The 12,786-nt window shown below is 32.2% G+C and overlaps 1 protein-coding gene across 6 annotated transcripts in view; it reads left to right on the top strand.

The window, feature by feature from the left end:
* Positions 1-12,786, top strand: part of LOC130448445 (kinase D-interacting substrate of 220 kDa B) — an 89,164-nt gene that overhangs the window by 63,196 nt on the left and 13,182 nt on the right. For all 6 annotated transcript variants that reach the window (XM_056785829.1, XM_056785830.1, XM_056785833.1 and 3 more), the window contains 9 exons: positions 367-567; positions 4,095-4,304; positions 6,163-6,409; positions 8,586-8,751; positions 8,806-8,984; positions 9,041-9,342; positions 11,319-11,492; positions 11,588-11,723; positions 12,523-12,605. In XM_056785829.1, coding sequence (XP_056641807.1) covers positions 367-567; positions 4,095-4,304; positions 6,163-6,409; positions 8,586-8,751; positions 8,806-8,984; positions 9,041-9,342; positions 11,319-11,492; positions 11,588-11,723; positions 12,523-12,605 — 1,698 coding nt within the window. The remainder of the gene's footprint in view (positions 1-366; positions 568-4,094; positions 4,305-6,162; positions 6,410-8,585; positions 8,752-8,805; positions 8,985-9,040; positions 9,343-11,318; positions 11,493-11,587; positions 11,724-12,522; positions 12,606-12,786) is intronic.

The raw sequence follows: 12,786 nt of genomic DNA, 5'->3' as shown, positions 1-12,786 counted from the left end.
AATATAAATTAAAAAATTTTCCAGAATGTCGCTGGTGTAGACAAAGGGTATGCATATAGCAATTGTAGATGAATTGAAATAATCCGAGGTAAAAAATGTACAAAGTGGTCAATATTTGTCGCTTCCTTTAAAATTTACCCTGATGCTAATGTGGCACCACCCACATTTCTACTGAAACTTTTTCATCTATACACACATTCTTCTCTTTACTTCTACTTAAATCAAATAATTCTTTCTTCGGAGTTAAATAACATTGAATCATTTAATTACCTCCGTACTAGTAAATTATCCCTTATTTCAATAGTTTGAATCTTATTTCGCTCTTTCACCCTTCGATTACTTACTTACTTACTGCATTCATCGTAGGTAAATTTGATGAAAGAGATGGTGAAATGTCTCGATAGTTTGAGCAATCAGCAAACCCGACTTGTTGTAATCGTAGACGGATTGGATAGTTGCGAACAGGATAAAGTATTACTCGTATTAGATACTGTACATATGTTATTTTCTGATGCTAACACCCCTTTTATTGTGATATTAGCAATAGATCCTCACGTTATTGCGAAGGTAAGAAATAGGTTATTTTTTTATTTACTCTGATTTACACCCATTTTATCATGTTTTTATTAACTTTTATTTGCTAACACGGTTACATAAAAAAACATTTGTTAAGCGATTAACGACCATTTTGTATATTTTGAGATGCCAACGAAACTAAAGGAGTTGTAGCTGGCAACATTGCATTTTTAAATAGTAAGCTCTGCTTGCAGTTGAGTCTCCACTAGCACAGAATAAATAATGGTAGATGCGATTCGACATCAAATTATGCATTTATCAGAAAAATTTGATCCACTATGATTTAAGGGTCGTTTTAAGTGATTTGCAACGCACATTTGGTGGTGAAAGCTTTTGGTGATGGGGCACGTGCTGATATACCACAAAATATTTACTTTCTCTTCTTGAGTATGTCAATATTCTCGTGTTATTGTTGCATAATATATCGTCACACACTAAACAGCAGACAATTGAAATGAAATAATATAACTGACATTAGATATCGAACTTATTTGCTTGATTTGGACACGTGTAATTTGTAGTTCATCTTTAACCTCAAAAAAATGATTGGCGTTTAATGACAGAGGATGACGTAGATGAAACAATTCAAGAATTTTTTGACAGCATTCCAGCAGTACTTGTCGAAATTAACCTACTGACACTGTGAAAATTAACCTTAAAATGTCTTCATTCGAGATTTTACTATCAATGTCATATCTTGAATTGTATTTTACTGGCAATTTATCTATCACTATCAACATTAACCTTAAATTTTCGTTGCCATTTGCTTCTACTGTTACAATCAATCTTAAAATTTCTATATTCGCTATTATATTGTAACTGTCAAATCTGGAAATATCCTTCTCACGTTTAATCCGTTCTTGTCAAAATTAACCTTAAAAAAATGTGTGGCTAGTGTTTTTAGTGTCACTGTCAACCTTAAAATGTCTTCATTCTCTGTAAATCTCAAATTTCAAAATATCTTCCTCCCACTATTTATCTGAACTTGTCGAAATTAACGTTAAAAATGTCTTTGACTTGTGCTCTAACTGACACATTGAAGCTTGATCATCAAATTAATTAATTTGCAATTTTACTGTTATTATAAATGTCGAAATCTTTTTCACTCACGATTAATCTGTAACAGACAGATCTTGAACTGTCTTTCTCTCACTATATATACATCTTTGTTAAAAAAGTCTTTCTCTTGTGCTTTAATTTTTACTGTTAAACTTAACTTCTAAATATTTATATTCGCAATTTTACTGCCACTATCAAATTGAAATCTTTTTCACTCACGAGTTATCCGTTATTGTCAAATCGCAATTCTTTTATCACTAGCAAACTTAACCTTAAAATGTCTTCGTGCAAGACTTTACTATCACTGTCATATCTTGAATTATCTTTTATTTGCGATTTATCACTCACTGTCAAACTTAATCTTAAAGTTCCGTTGACATGTGCTGCTATTGTAATCGTTCAAATCTTGAACTATCTTTCACAATTTATCTGTTCTTGTCAAAAATTAACATCAAAATGTCTTTGACTGTTATTAGGGACCTTAACCTTAAAATGTCTTCATCCGCGATTTATCTGTCCCTGTAAAACATAACCTTATAATTTCTATGACACGTTCTTCAACAACCAATACAAAACTAAACATTAAAATGTCGTGCACTTGTGATTTTACAGTCGCTGTCACATATTCAGTGTTTCACTGTTCCAAATTCAATTGAACTTACGTTCTAGGGACTATTATTTCCCTCTGGAGAATGCTTCTTGATTTGGAGCATGAACCTATCCTCGTTTTTTTGCGGTTTCGAAGGCATATCATTATTTCCAATTTCTGTTGTCACCCAGAAACTCTAAGAAGCTCTCCAAATTTCGCGATCTTGGTAAATCATTCAATGGGTGGGGCATTTTTGCTACAAGTACCTAACATTCTTCTTCTTCCATATTTTAAATGATCTATTTTTTCTTTAAATCGGTTAATAACAGATCTCTTAGTATGCATAATTTAATTTTCGTCACAATTATCACAGCTAATTTCATATTTTCCAAATTCCTGGTCTATAACATAATATAACTTGAATATTAACTAATATTGTTTGTTATTATCTTCTTTCGACATTATAAGACATCAAAAAGAGCGTATGTCATTACGTAGAAGATAATTGTACATAATATGTGTTTATACTGTACTATTATTGCGCTTAATCAATAGCGGATACTACCGATAGTTGTTGGGTCGTTTGGATGCCAAAATCAAGGAAAAATGGTCTGATATATCGCAGAAAAAACCACTGCTTCACACATACAACGCACCGATTCACAAGTCGATGGTGACGATGGTTAAATTGAACGAATTACACGTCGAATTGCTTCCTCATCCACCATATAGTCCAAATCTGGCTTCCAGTGACTACTGATCTCAAAAAAATGCTGGCTGGTAAGGAATTCGGCACATATAAAGAAGAAATGCTGAAACTGAAGTCTATTTTGAGTCAAAAGAAGCGTTTAATTGATTGTATTGCTCTTGAAGAAAATAACAATGTGTTTGTCTTAGTTAGTCACACGATTTATTAAATGATGTTATACAATATCATAATAAAAACGCTTAATAAATAATTTTTTTGTCTACCGCTTTTTTCGTCATTGATTAAACTTTTATTTTGTCTCACAGGTTGCTTGGGAGAAGGTTAGTTTGAGTGTCGTTTTTATTCATTGTCCTTTTGTATGTTTTTTTCATTTGGCATTTCACTTAATTATGTTTTATTCCATTCAATTCACCCTGAAAAGTTTCAAAGGTATGCGGTCATTTTAAATATACGTTGAAAATGCAATATCTTTTATAATATACAAGGGAGAATTGATAGAAGAGTGTTTTACTGTAGAAAGATTGTTTTTTCAATTTTCGTCATATTTAAATTGTAAAATTTTCATTTAAAAGTCACTCTCCTGTCAAATTTCTATCGTATATAGGATCTGTTTCAAAAGTAGTTGTATTTGTTTTTTCCTGAGCAAATGTGCGGGCGAGAGGCGGTCTGTGCGCCCTCTATTGGAGGAGAAGTATAATTTTGGGAACGCGGGAAAAAAATCCGCGTCACGAAGAATCATGGAGCGTTTACTGGAGCACCGATACCTGATAAAATTTCTATATACATAATTAAGTGATCTACCATATGAAAGTTCTTTTTTTTCATTGACTATTTTGTGCACTGATTTAATTTTGTTTTTATTTAATGTTTTTTATTCATATATATTCTGAAACAACTCATTTTCGGAATTCGTAAACTGTTCAAATTCAGAGTGTTAATTTAAAAAAAACATTTCGATCCTTCATTCTAACAGATTACAATCTTCGGTAGTGTATGTACTTGTCTATACACTCTGTATATTAATTAAAATAGTAATTCGAACTTTTTGATCGTGTCTAATTGGTTTTATATTATTTATTGAAATTAATCTAGAATGTTCCAATATCTAAATTGTAGAAGAACAACTTATAAACAAATAAACAAAAAAAACTTTTAATCTAGGCCGTCGAAGTGAATACCAGAAGGTTATTCAGCGAAAATAACATTGGAGGGCACAATTACTTAAGCAATATGGTACACCTGCCGTTTTATCTTCAAAATTCCGGTTTGAGGAAAGTGAAAATAGCACAACAAACCGCCTTGGCACACAAAAAACAAGTTGGTAGTTGGACCGAAAACGAAGAGAATCTCAATAGTTTTCTTGCTAGATCGGTAAGTTGTTTCCTCAACTAATCCAAGGAATTCCTATTTCTTATGTTTTTTTTTTCGATTTTAAGACATCAGTATTGTTTCACTTCATTTTATTGAACGCTCCAATCAGATGAGGATCATTAAGTTTTTGCTCTACAATTTCAATTAAGCTTTAAAGTGAAGAACAACAAGATTCGAGACAAAATAGATTAAAATTCATGCAATATTTACATCGAAGCGGATGTATTTTGTGTTCTGAAACTACCAAATAAACAATGAAATAATCAACCTTTTGGAAAGGAAACACCAATAGCAGAAGCTATGAGGAAAGGAGACAATCCTTGTAGATTGTTTTGGTAGTTTTGGTTTTTCAACCACTGTGCACCTATAACTAAAAAGATATTTTGTGCGTCTCATTGTTCCTTTTCCAAAAGAGACCTTAGTTATTACCTCTACTTCTTCGAGGTACTTGAGTCTTGCTGAAATGTGCAGAATATTTGCAAAGTAGATGTTCTTCTGTCTCTACGACTTGCTCGCAAAATCTGCAGCTAGCATCTTCTACCATGCCTATTGTCTTAGGTAATATTCGATAAGGTAGTGGTAAGGTTTGCTAGTTTTGGGCCTGGAGCTTCCATATGATTTTTCAACCAACCATCCTCTGGTCCAAAATATGGAGCCGTTCCCCTTTTCGGTGAGGCTGTCTGTTTTCTCATGGCCTAGTATACTATGGTAGTCTAATGTTACTCTGTTTCTGTTAGCTAGTGCTTTGACGAGCACTCAATAGCCTTAAGAACCTTTAATAAGAGAGGTCCTTGTCCATGGGCTTTGAACAATCTGAATACCAGAGAAATGCGTTTTGAATTTTCAGAAGATCTTTATTGAAACCCATGATTGGCAGTCATTGACGAAAACAGCCTTAGTTTGATCCTTTTATCCTTAGTTATAAACGAAATGATTACCAAGATCCAAACTATAGGTAGATGATACTGTATAAGACAGCAGGTTATAGAATATATGTGCCAAACCAATGCTGACAGTGAGGTGACCTACAGAGAATGTCAGTCTGAATATATCTTCACATTTAACAATATCCAAGGAACCAAAACGATGAAAATTGACATTGAATCAAGTAATGAGCTTCAATTTTTTCGGCTTCAACTTTATCACTAGCTGGGATAGGCGACAAACGCAACTATGATATCGGGCTTCCAAAGGGATGTAATTAAAAGCAAATTAAGAATTTACGAAATCTTTCATAATGTATGTTGAAGAAACAAGAGCTTAAACATCTATTACAAATCGCTTGCTTGACTAAACCATACTTTAAGGTCCTACCAAAGACACAAATTTACGAAATGGAAGATGTTGTTAGAATGTCATAAGTAGAAGAAGAAATTGGAGAGATCATGTAAAGAAAAGGACTAATAATGGGATAGCCATAAGGGTCTAATAATTTGGACCGATTAAAGAAAGACCTCCAAGCAGATCACTGACGAGATGGTACAAAAGCTCGGCGAATCAGGAATGGAATCGAAGTTTCATGACAGTAAGATATTTGCAATTGGAGACAAATCAAATATTCTGAAGAACCAAGGAAGAATATTAATTTGAGTCTGGTGAAAGTAGTTCAAGGTTTCTCTGTTTATATGTGGTCGCGAGTTATCTTATCGGATGTTTGAGTGTCCTCAGGTAAACAATTAGTGTAGTTAAAAAAAAATTCAGGCATACGACGTTTAGGAATTTTATGGATACTCCTATATTGTAAATATATAGTTAAGGACTGTACAAGGTTATAATCTAACCATCAATGTTCCTGTAAAACCCAGTCAAGGGCCCTTGTTTATCAAATATATTTGTAGCGTAATAATTTGTTTTCTAGTCGTCAAGCAGAAGATTGTCCAATGAAAAAGCTTTAATGTCTAGCACGGAAAATCTCGGAAAGTTTCCTGGTAGAAAAGGTTCGAGAAAATTAAAAATGTCCGAATCAGTGGCTAGTTCGATCGGTTCAAATTTGAATCGAATTGGAGGTGCTCAAGATCTCACTAAAATGTTACTAACCGACGATTATTTTAGTGACGTCAATCCACGTTCGATGAGAAGACTGATGAATGTAGTATATGTTGCAGGTACATTGATTTAATTTTTTTTTATTTAAAAATAAAATAAAGACTGACTAGATAACAATTTAAATCCATATCTCTCTTGTATTTTGTGTATTGGAGACCTATTTACCCTGTTCCAAGCTCCCTTTATAGCCATACCTATTTGGAATATTCTTGCAGATTTCTCAAGCACAGTTAGAACACACCAGAATATTCTATAGCTGCTTAATCATATAAGCAAAGGCTACAAGGAAAAGAAGAATAATTTCACCTACCTCCCTTCGTTATAGGACTATTAATTGCTCTAGATATATTTAAAAATGTATAATACATAGCTAAAGTAGCTATTGTGACATTTTTTTGTAATAGAAAAAGTTGGTAACGTTTAAGAGGTAAATGGATGGAACGTGACAAAAGTAAAATTTCTTGAAGAAATTTTTTGTAGTAACAAAAAGGAATGGGATAATCATGATACACATTTGGTTCACAAACAAAAATCTTGGTTTAAATTTAAATTAAAAAAGGAATAGAACTGTTAACAGTGTAATTAAAAACGACTACACATACAAATTGAAACTCAATACCTTCCCCCAAACTCAAGACTCCAATAGATTTCCTATTAATTGAGAACGCAGGATCAAGAAGTTTCTTCGTGAACCTAACCGCAACTTATGATGACTGGGTTCCAGATTAGTCTTATAGTACTCATATTGTCAACAAGCAACGTTGGTAACCGAGACAAGCTTGTTATTTCGTTTAGCAAACTACTCAACCACACAAATTCCTTCGCGCTTTCACTTGCAGCCACATATTCAGCTTCAGTTGTTCTCAATGCCACGATTGATTGATTTGATCCTCGAGTGTCTCAATAGAAGCATTGATATCAAATGATCCTGACCTGGTCATGATAACGTATCACACAGTCACACACCAGTTCACAAAACAAACTTGATTAAAGCACGTCCATGTATTCAACTCCTACAGTTCGGATAAATCTGGGCTCATAAACCTTGGGGTAAATTAAAATTAAAAAAAGAATAGAACTAGATAGTGTAATCAATATTCAAAATTAAGTCCATTGTTATTGTCTTGTGTTTGACCAACAAAAAAGGCCTTGGTCCTGGAACAAAACCCTGAGATGATTCAAAGAGGAAATTTAGACTATTAGGATGTGTAAATCCACTAGTGAACTGGATAGAAATGATATATTTAGCTTGTTGTGAGGATTACATCAATACTGAAATAAAAAGAAATGAGATAACTGTAAAACTTGCAAAAACACTCTTCTGGGAACCAGATATTTTTGTGGACTTACCTCCGATACAATATAAGAAAAATTAGAACCAAAAGAATTAATGGAACAGCATGGTAGGGCTTGGACAAGTTAAGATACTATCTATTAACCACAAGGAGTGGAAGCCTTATATTGGCCACATGTTTACACTAGATTTTTAACAGGTAACCTCAAAAAACTCAAAAAAAAGATTTCGTATGTTAAAAGAAGAAACATCTACTTTTATACTTATGGGATCCAGTACTCATATTTGAGACATTCCCAAAGTGAGGTTGACAGTTCATAGAATTAGGATCAGAATAAGAAGAACTACTTGTTTGCGACATCTATAGAAACTAATTAGAGAAAGGATTCCAATAGATGCTTGAGTGTCCATGACCTCTTCTTATCCCCGCATTTATTTCAAATTCCTGGAATGTTTCTTCTTTTCTCATTACTCATTTCCTAGTTATTTTCACTAATCATATCAAGTTTTGTGATATTTTCAGTTGTTACATGTCCTTTATAATTGTCTAATGCTTTTTCGAAGTCAACGAATTGCATTTGCACTCCAATATTGTTCTCATATCATTGTTTAATCACTTTGTTTATAGTATATATGATATCCACTATTAATTCTCCTTGTTCCTGATTTCTGACTCCACTAACTTTTACAATTTTTCTTTAATCATTTCCACAATGTTCAACGTCTTATGTTATTTCCTTCATATTTTCTTAGCCCCTTCTGCTTTGTTGTGCTTCAATTTTTCATTGTGTCATTACATTCTTCTTCTCTCGGTTGTTCCTTACATTTTAGGTTTGTGTTATTATCACTTATATCATCTTTCTCATGTTTTGTACTGTCCTCTATTATCGAAACTATAGTAAAAGTGGATGGATGGTATTCAAATAATATTATATTTACAGGGAGATTACTTAAAGCATTCCAGATAGATTTTAATTGGTATCGATTAGCTTCATGGATAAATATAACCGAGCAATGGCCATTCAGAACTTCCTGGATCATCCACCATTACGATATGTACGAAGATTCGTTAGATGACAATACATCTTTAAAGTCGATATATGATAAGTAAGTTTCTTATCGAAATATACTTAAAAATAATAATTTCACATTTTTTTTTAGAATTCGTCCCAATATTCCTATCGTCAAAGACACCGAACCGCTTTTAGAATTAGACAGGGACGAGAAAAAATTCGATATTTTCCTAAGTTTCCATAGATCGAGTCTCCTTGTTAGCGATCTCAAAATATTCCTTCCGTTCACCATCAATCTAGATCCATATTTAAAAAAAGTGATAAAAGGTAAAATATAATTTTCTGATCATTCTACAATGACGCTATAAAATATTATCGTTTAGAAGAAACTCAATGCCTAGAAGATGACGGACTTCGAATGGTGCCCATTAAAAGTACAAATCCCGCAGGGCAATATACTACTTGGAACAGCAATACCGAATGGACTACGCCAAGAACAAATTTATCGAGGAGAGTACGGATCAATCCAAAAGCCACACCTATAACGGTGATAAATCAACAAACGACACCACAAGCCTCGATGATGGCACCGCAAATCAATCCGGGGTTGAATTGGTCGGATTGGACCGATCCGGGGAACTATAGGCCGCCATCTTTACCAATGGCTTCATTAACCATCACCGAGGTAAAGTTTGTTTGGTTACTTAGTTCTAATAGTGATGAGTTCATGGTATTATTGAACGGCATAATAGTTTATTGTGGTAAATTTTCTTGGTGTCTTTTCAATTACAATGGATTTTTTAAAATATATATTATTGTTTCATTTCAATTTAACATAAGCTTTTTATATTTTATGGGTTTTTAATGCAGTTTTTTCGTATTGATGACTATTTAATCTATTTTCTGAATTTTGAGATGTCTGTCGTATATAATTACCTGTGTTGGTTTATATCTGACAAGTTTGACACATACTGATAAAAATCAAACTAATATTAAAATTAAAATATTATTGAACAGTCAAAGTGGTAGAGATATTTGGTTTAAAGACAAATAATAGTTTATTGTGACAAATTTCTTGATTTTAGGTGTCTTTTCAATTACATTGGAGTTCTTTAATAAATATTTCTATTTCGATTTAACATAAGCTTTTTATATTTTATGGGTTTTTAATGCAGTTTTTTCGTATTGATGACTATTTAATCTATTTACTGAATTTTGAGATGTCTGTCGTATATAATAACCTTTGAAAAGTGTTGATTTATATCTGACAAGTTTGACACATACTGAATAAAAATCAGACTAATATTAAAATTGAATTAAAATAAAAATATTATTGAACAGTCAAAGTGGTAGAGATATTTGGTTTAAAGACAAATAATAGTTTATCGTGACAAATTTTCTTGATTTTAGGTGTCTTTTCAATTACATTAGAGTTCTTTAATAAATAAATAAATAAATTTTGAGATGTCTGTCGTATATAATAAGCCAAAAAGTGTTGATTTATATCTGACAAATTTTACACATACTGAATAAAAATCAAACTAATATTAAAGCTGGGAGACAAGGGTCAAGGATAACTAGGGGAGGGCGAGGGGAGTAACATAAAAAAATTATTGATCAGCAAAAAACGAGGGATTTTTAAAAAGTAAACAAATAATATTAACAAAGAAACACCTGCGGAAAAACAAGATTATTGTAGTACAGATTGTGACGTTATAACCCTCATTTCTTTACCCCTTACTATGTTATTCCAGTAGTTCAATATTTATTTATTCCTATTTCTTCGGATATTGTATTTGTGGTGATTCCTTCGAAGGATTCTAATCCCCAAAAGAGGGTTTAGACAAGAAAACGGAAATGACAAGAGCCCTGTAGTTGCTACCTAGATGATCGATAATATTGGAATAATGAAAATGATGTGAGACCCTAAATCAATTCGATTGATATAAATTTCTAAAGGAAATTAAATTTTTCTAAGGGGACACAATAGATAAAGTGAAGCATGAAATTTTGAATTAATCCTTTTTAGCTCAAAGCTAGCTACCTTAAGTCTTCTTCTCACTGTCTAGCCACTCCTTGCATTTCTCTTAGCTTTTGATGGACTTGAACACCAGTGAGGGTACGATGTCTCGGCAATGTGCTGACAATGAATCGGTATGAAAGTTACCAGTCTCTTGGTTACGACAGTAAAGTCTGGAAACAGCACAATGGCCACTTCTCGCTGATTCTGGTCTTCTCATAATAGAGTGACCTCTTGAGCAACTTTATCTCTTGTGTCTATTTGCAGGTAGAATTTTTGTTTGTTGTTAACGGAAATGTATATCGGTTGAAGTTTGATGGTTAACTGATAGTGGTGGAAGAAGTAGATAACCTTTTATAATTGTAAACAAGCATAAAATGGGTGGTCAGACTTTGAGAGCAAGGAACAAGGAATATCATTTTGAATCTAGTTCTATTAGCTTAAAGATTTTATTGAGAATAATACAATTACGTTTTGGAGCTGACTTGCGATAAAATCAAAATTAAATATCAACATAACCTCATAGTTCCACTTTTCCTCAATATTTAATACTCAATTTAATGTTGTTCACGTGTAACCTCATATTAATTTATATAGTGTTAGACCTATATCTCTAATAAAACATTTTTTCAAAAATTCAGCCGGAAATATTGGAAACAAGACTTTCAACTTTGAACGTCGATGGTGTGGTCAAACTTCTATCTAATATAAGTGATCTTAATCCCAATGCATTAGAAGATTACGTCAAAACTATAAAGGAAAATAATATTAATGGAAGAGTACTTTTACATTGTGACCTCGAGGAACTTAAGAAGGTAATAATTTCATATTAATTTTTTGCAATATTACAAAATTCTATTTCACTTTTTATACTCTTGGTGCTATTTTGTATTTTTGTTTGGATTTGTAGTTGTTGAAAATGAATTTTGGCGATTGGGAGATGTTCAGAGTGACTTTGGTTATTTTAAGAGAACAAGAAATGTCCTACTTATTACAACCGGATGAAACGAAGCCGATTAGGATTGTTCAAAAAGTGGAAAGAAGAAGTAAGTATATTGTTTTCCTCGTTTCTTAAACACTGCAGTGATAAATTAGTCGAGAAGGTGTTGAAGCCAATGCATTTCTCTCTCATATACTATTTCCCTATCTTTAGAATCATTTCTCCTAGAATGACGGTGTTATGTATCTTCGGGCTAACCAATGATAGTTGACCATATTGTTGTATTAAAACCTTCAAACTATTACAACTAATTAAAAAATTTTTTATTATGCAATAACACAATTAATTAAACTTTGTTTCAATTATCCGACTACCGTACACGAAGAATGCTAAAACTATTAAGAACCTCGTATCTATTTACAAACCGTTTTAAATACCAAAATCCAATTGTACACAAAAGCTATAAATAATTATATTTATGGTCGATAGAGTCACATCAATATAAAATAAAAGTAAATTTGGTACGTCTATAAATAGAAGTGCTTAAAGGACACTTGGAATCACTTAACTATGACGTTGGTTGCCATTAGGAGCGGTCAGTGTACAATGAATCTTAACGAATATATTTATAAATTGAAGGTGGATCCTATGTATGATTTAACTAGATGATTAATAGAACCTAATGGTTCCTAACAGAAGAGGTTGTATCTCTGTCTGGGTTACATTCATGCAATGTTGCCTAATTTTAAATAGGATATTATGTCAGAATATACAGTACATATCAACATCTGACACAGCTTTGTAATTTATATATATATATATATATATATATATATATATATATATATATATATATATATATATATATATATATATATATATAACTGCACATTTTCTCTTTTTAGATAGCAATAAATCTACAACGACAAATGAAAAAGAAAAATTACCGGAAGAGAGACAAAGAAAACAAAGTATTATTGAAAAACAAGTAAGTGGATTTTCTGCATATATGAGGGTTGTTATTTATATTTCTACCTTAACAATAAAAAAACATTTATAATTGAAAATTATTGTTTTTCAAAATATATTTTATCAAGAATAATGATAGCAAAATGATTTCAATGCACTGGTTCACTAAATCATTCATCAAGTTACACAGGATCTATTAT

The sequence above is a fragment of the Diorhabda sublineata genome, chromosome 8, assembly GCF_026230105.1.
Source record: "Diorhabda sublineata isolate icDioSubl1.1 chromosome 8, icDioSubl1.1, whole genome shotgun sequence".
NCBI lineage: Eukaryota > Metazoa > Arthropoda > Insecta > Coleoptera > Chrysomelidae > Diorhabda > Diorhabda sublineata.
The sequence above is the reverse complement of the archived record's forward strand: the minus strand, read 5'-3'. Positions and strand labels throughout refer to the sequence as shown.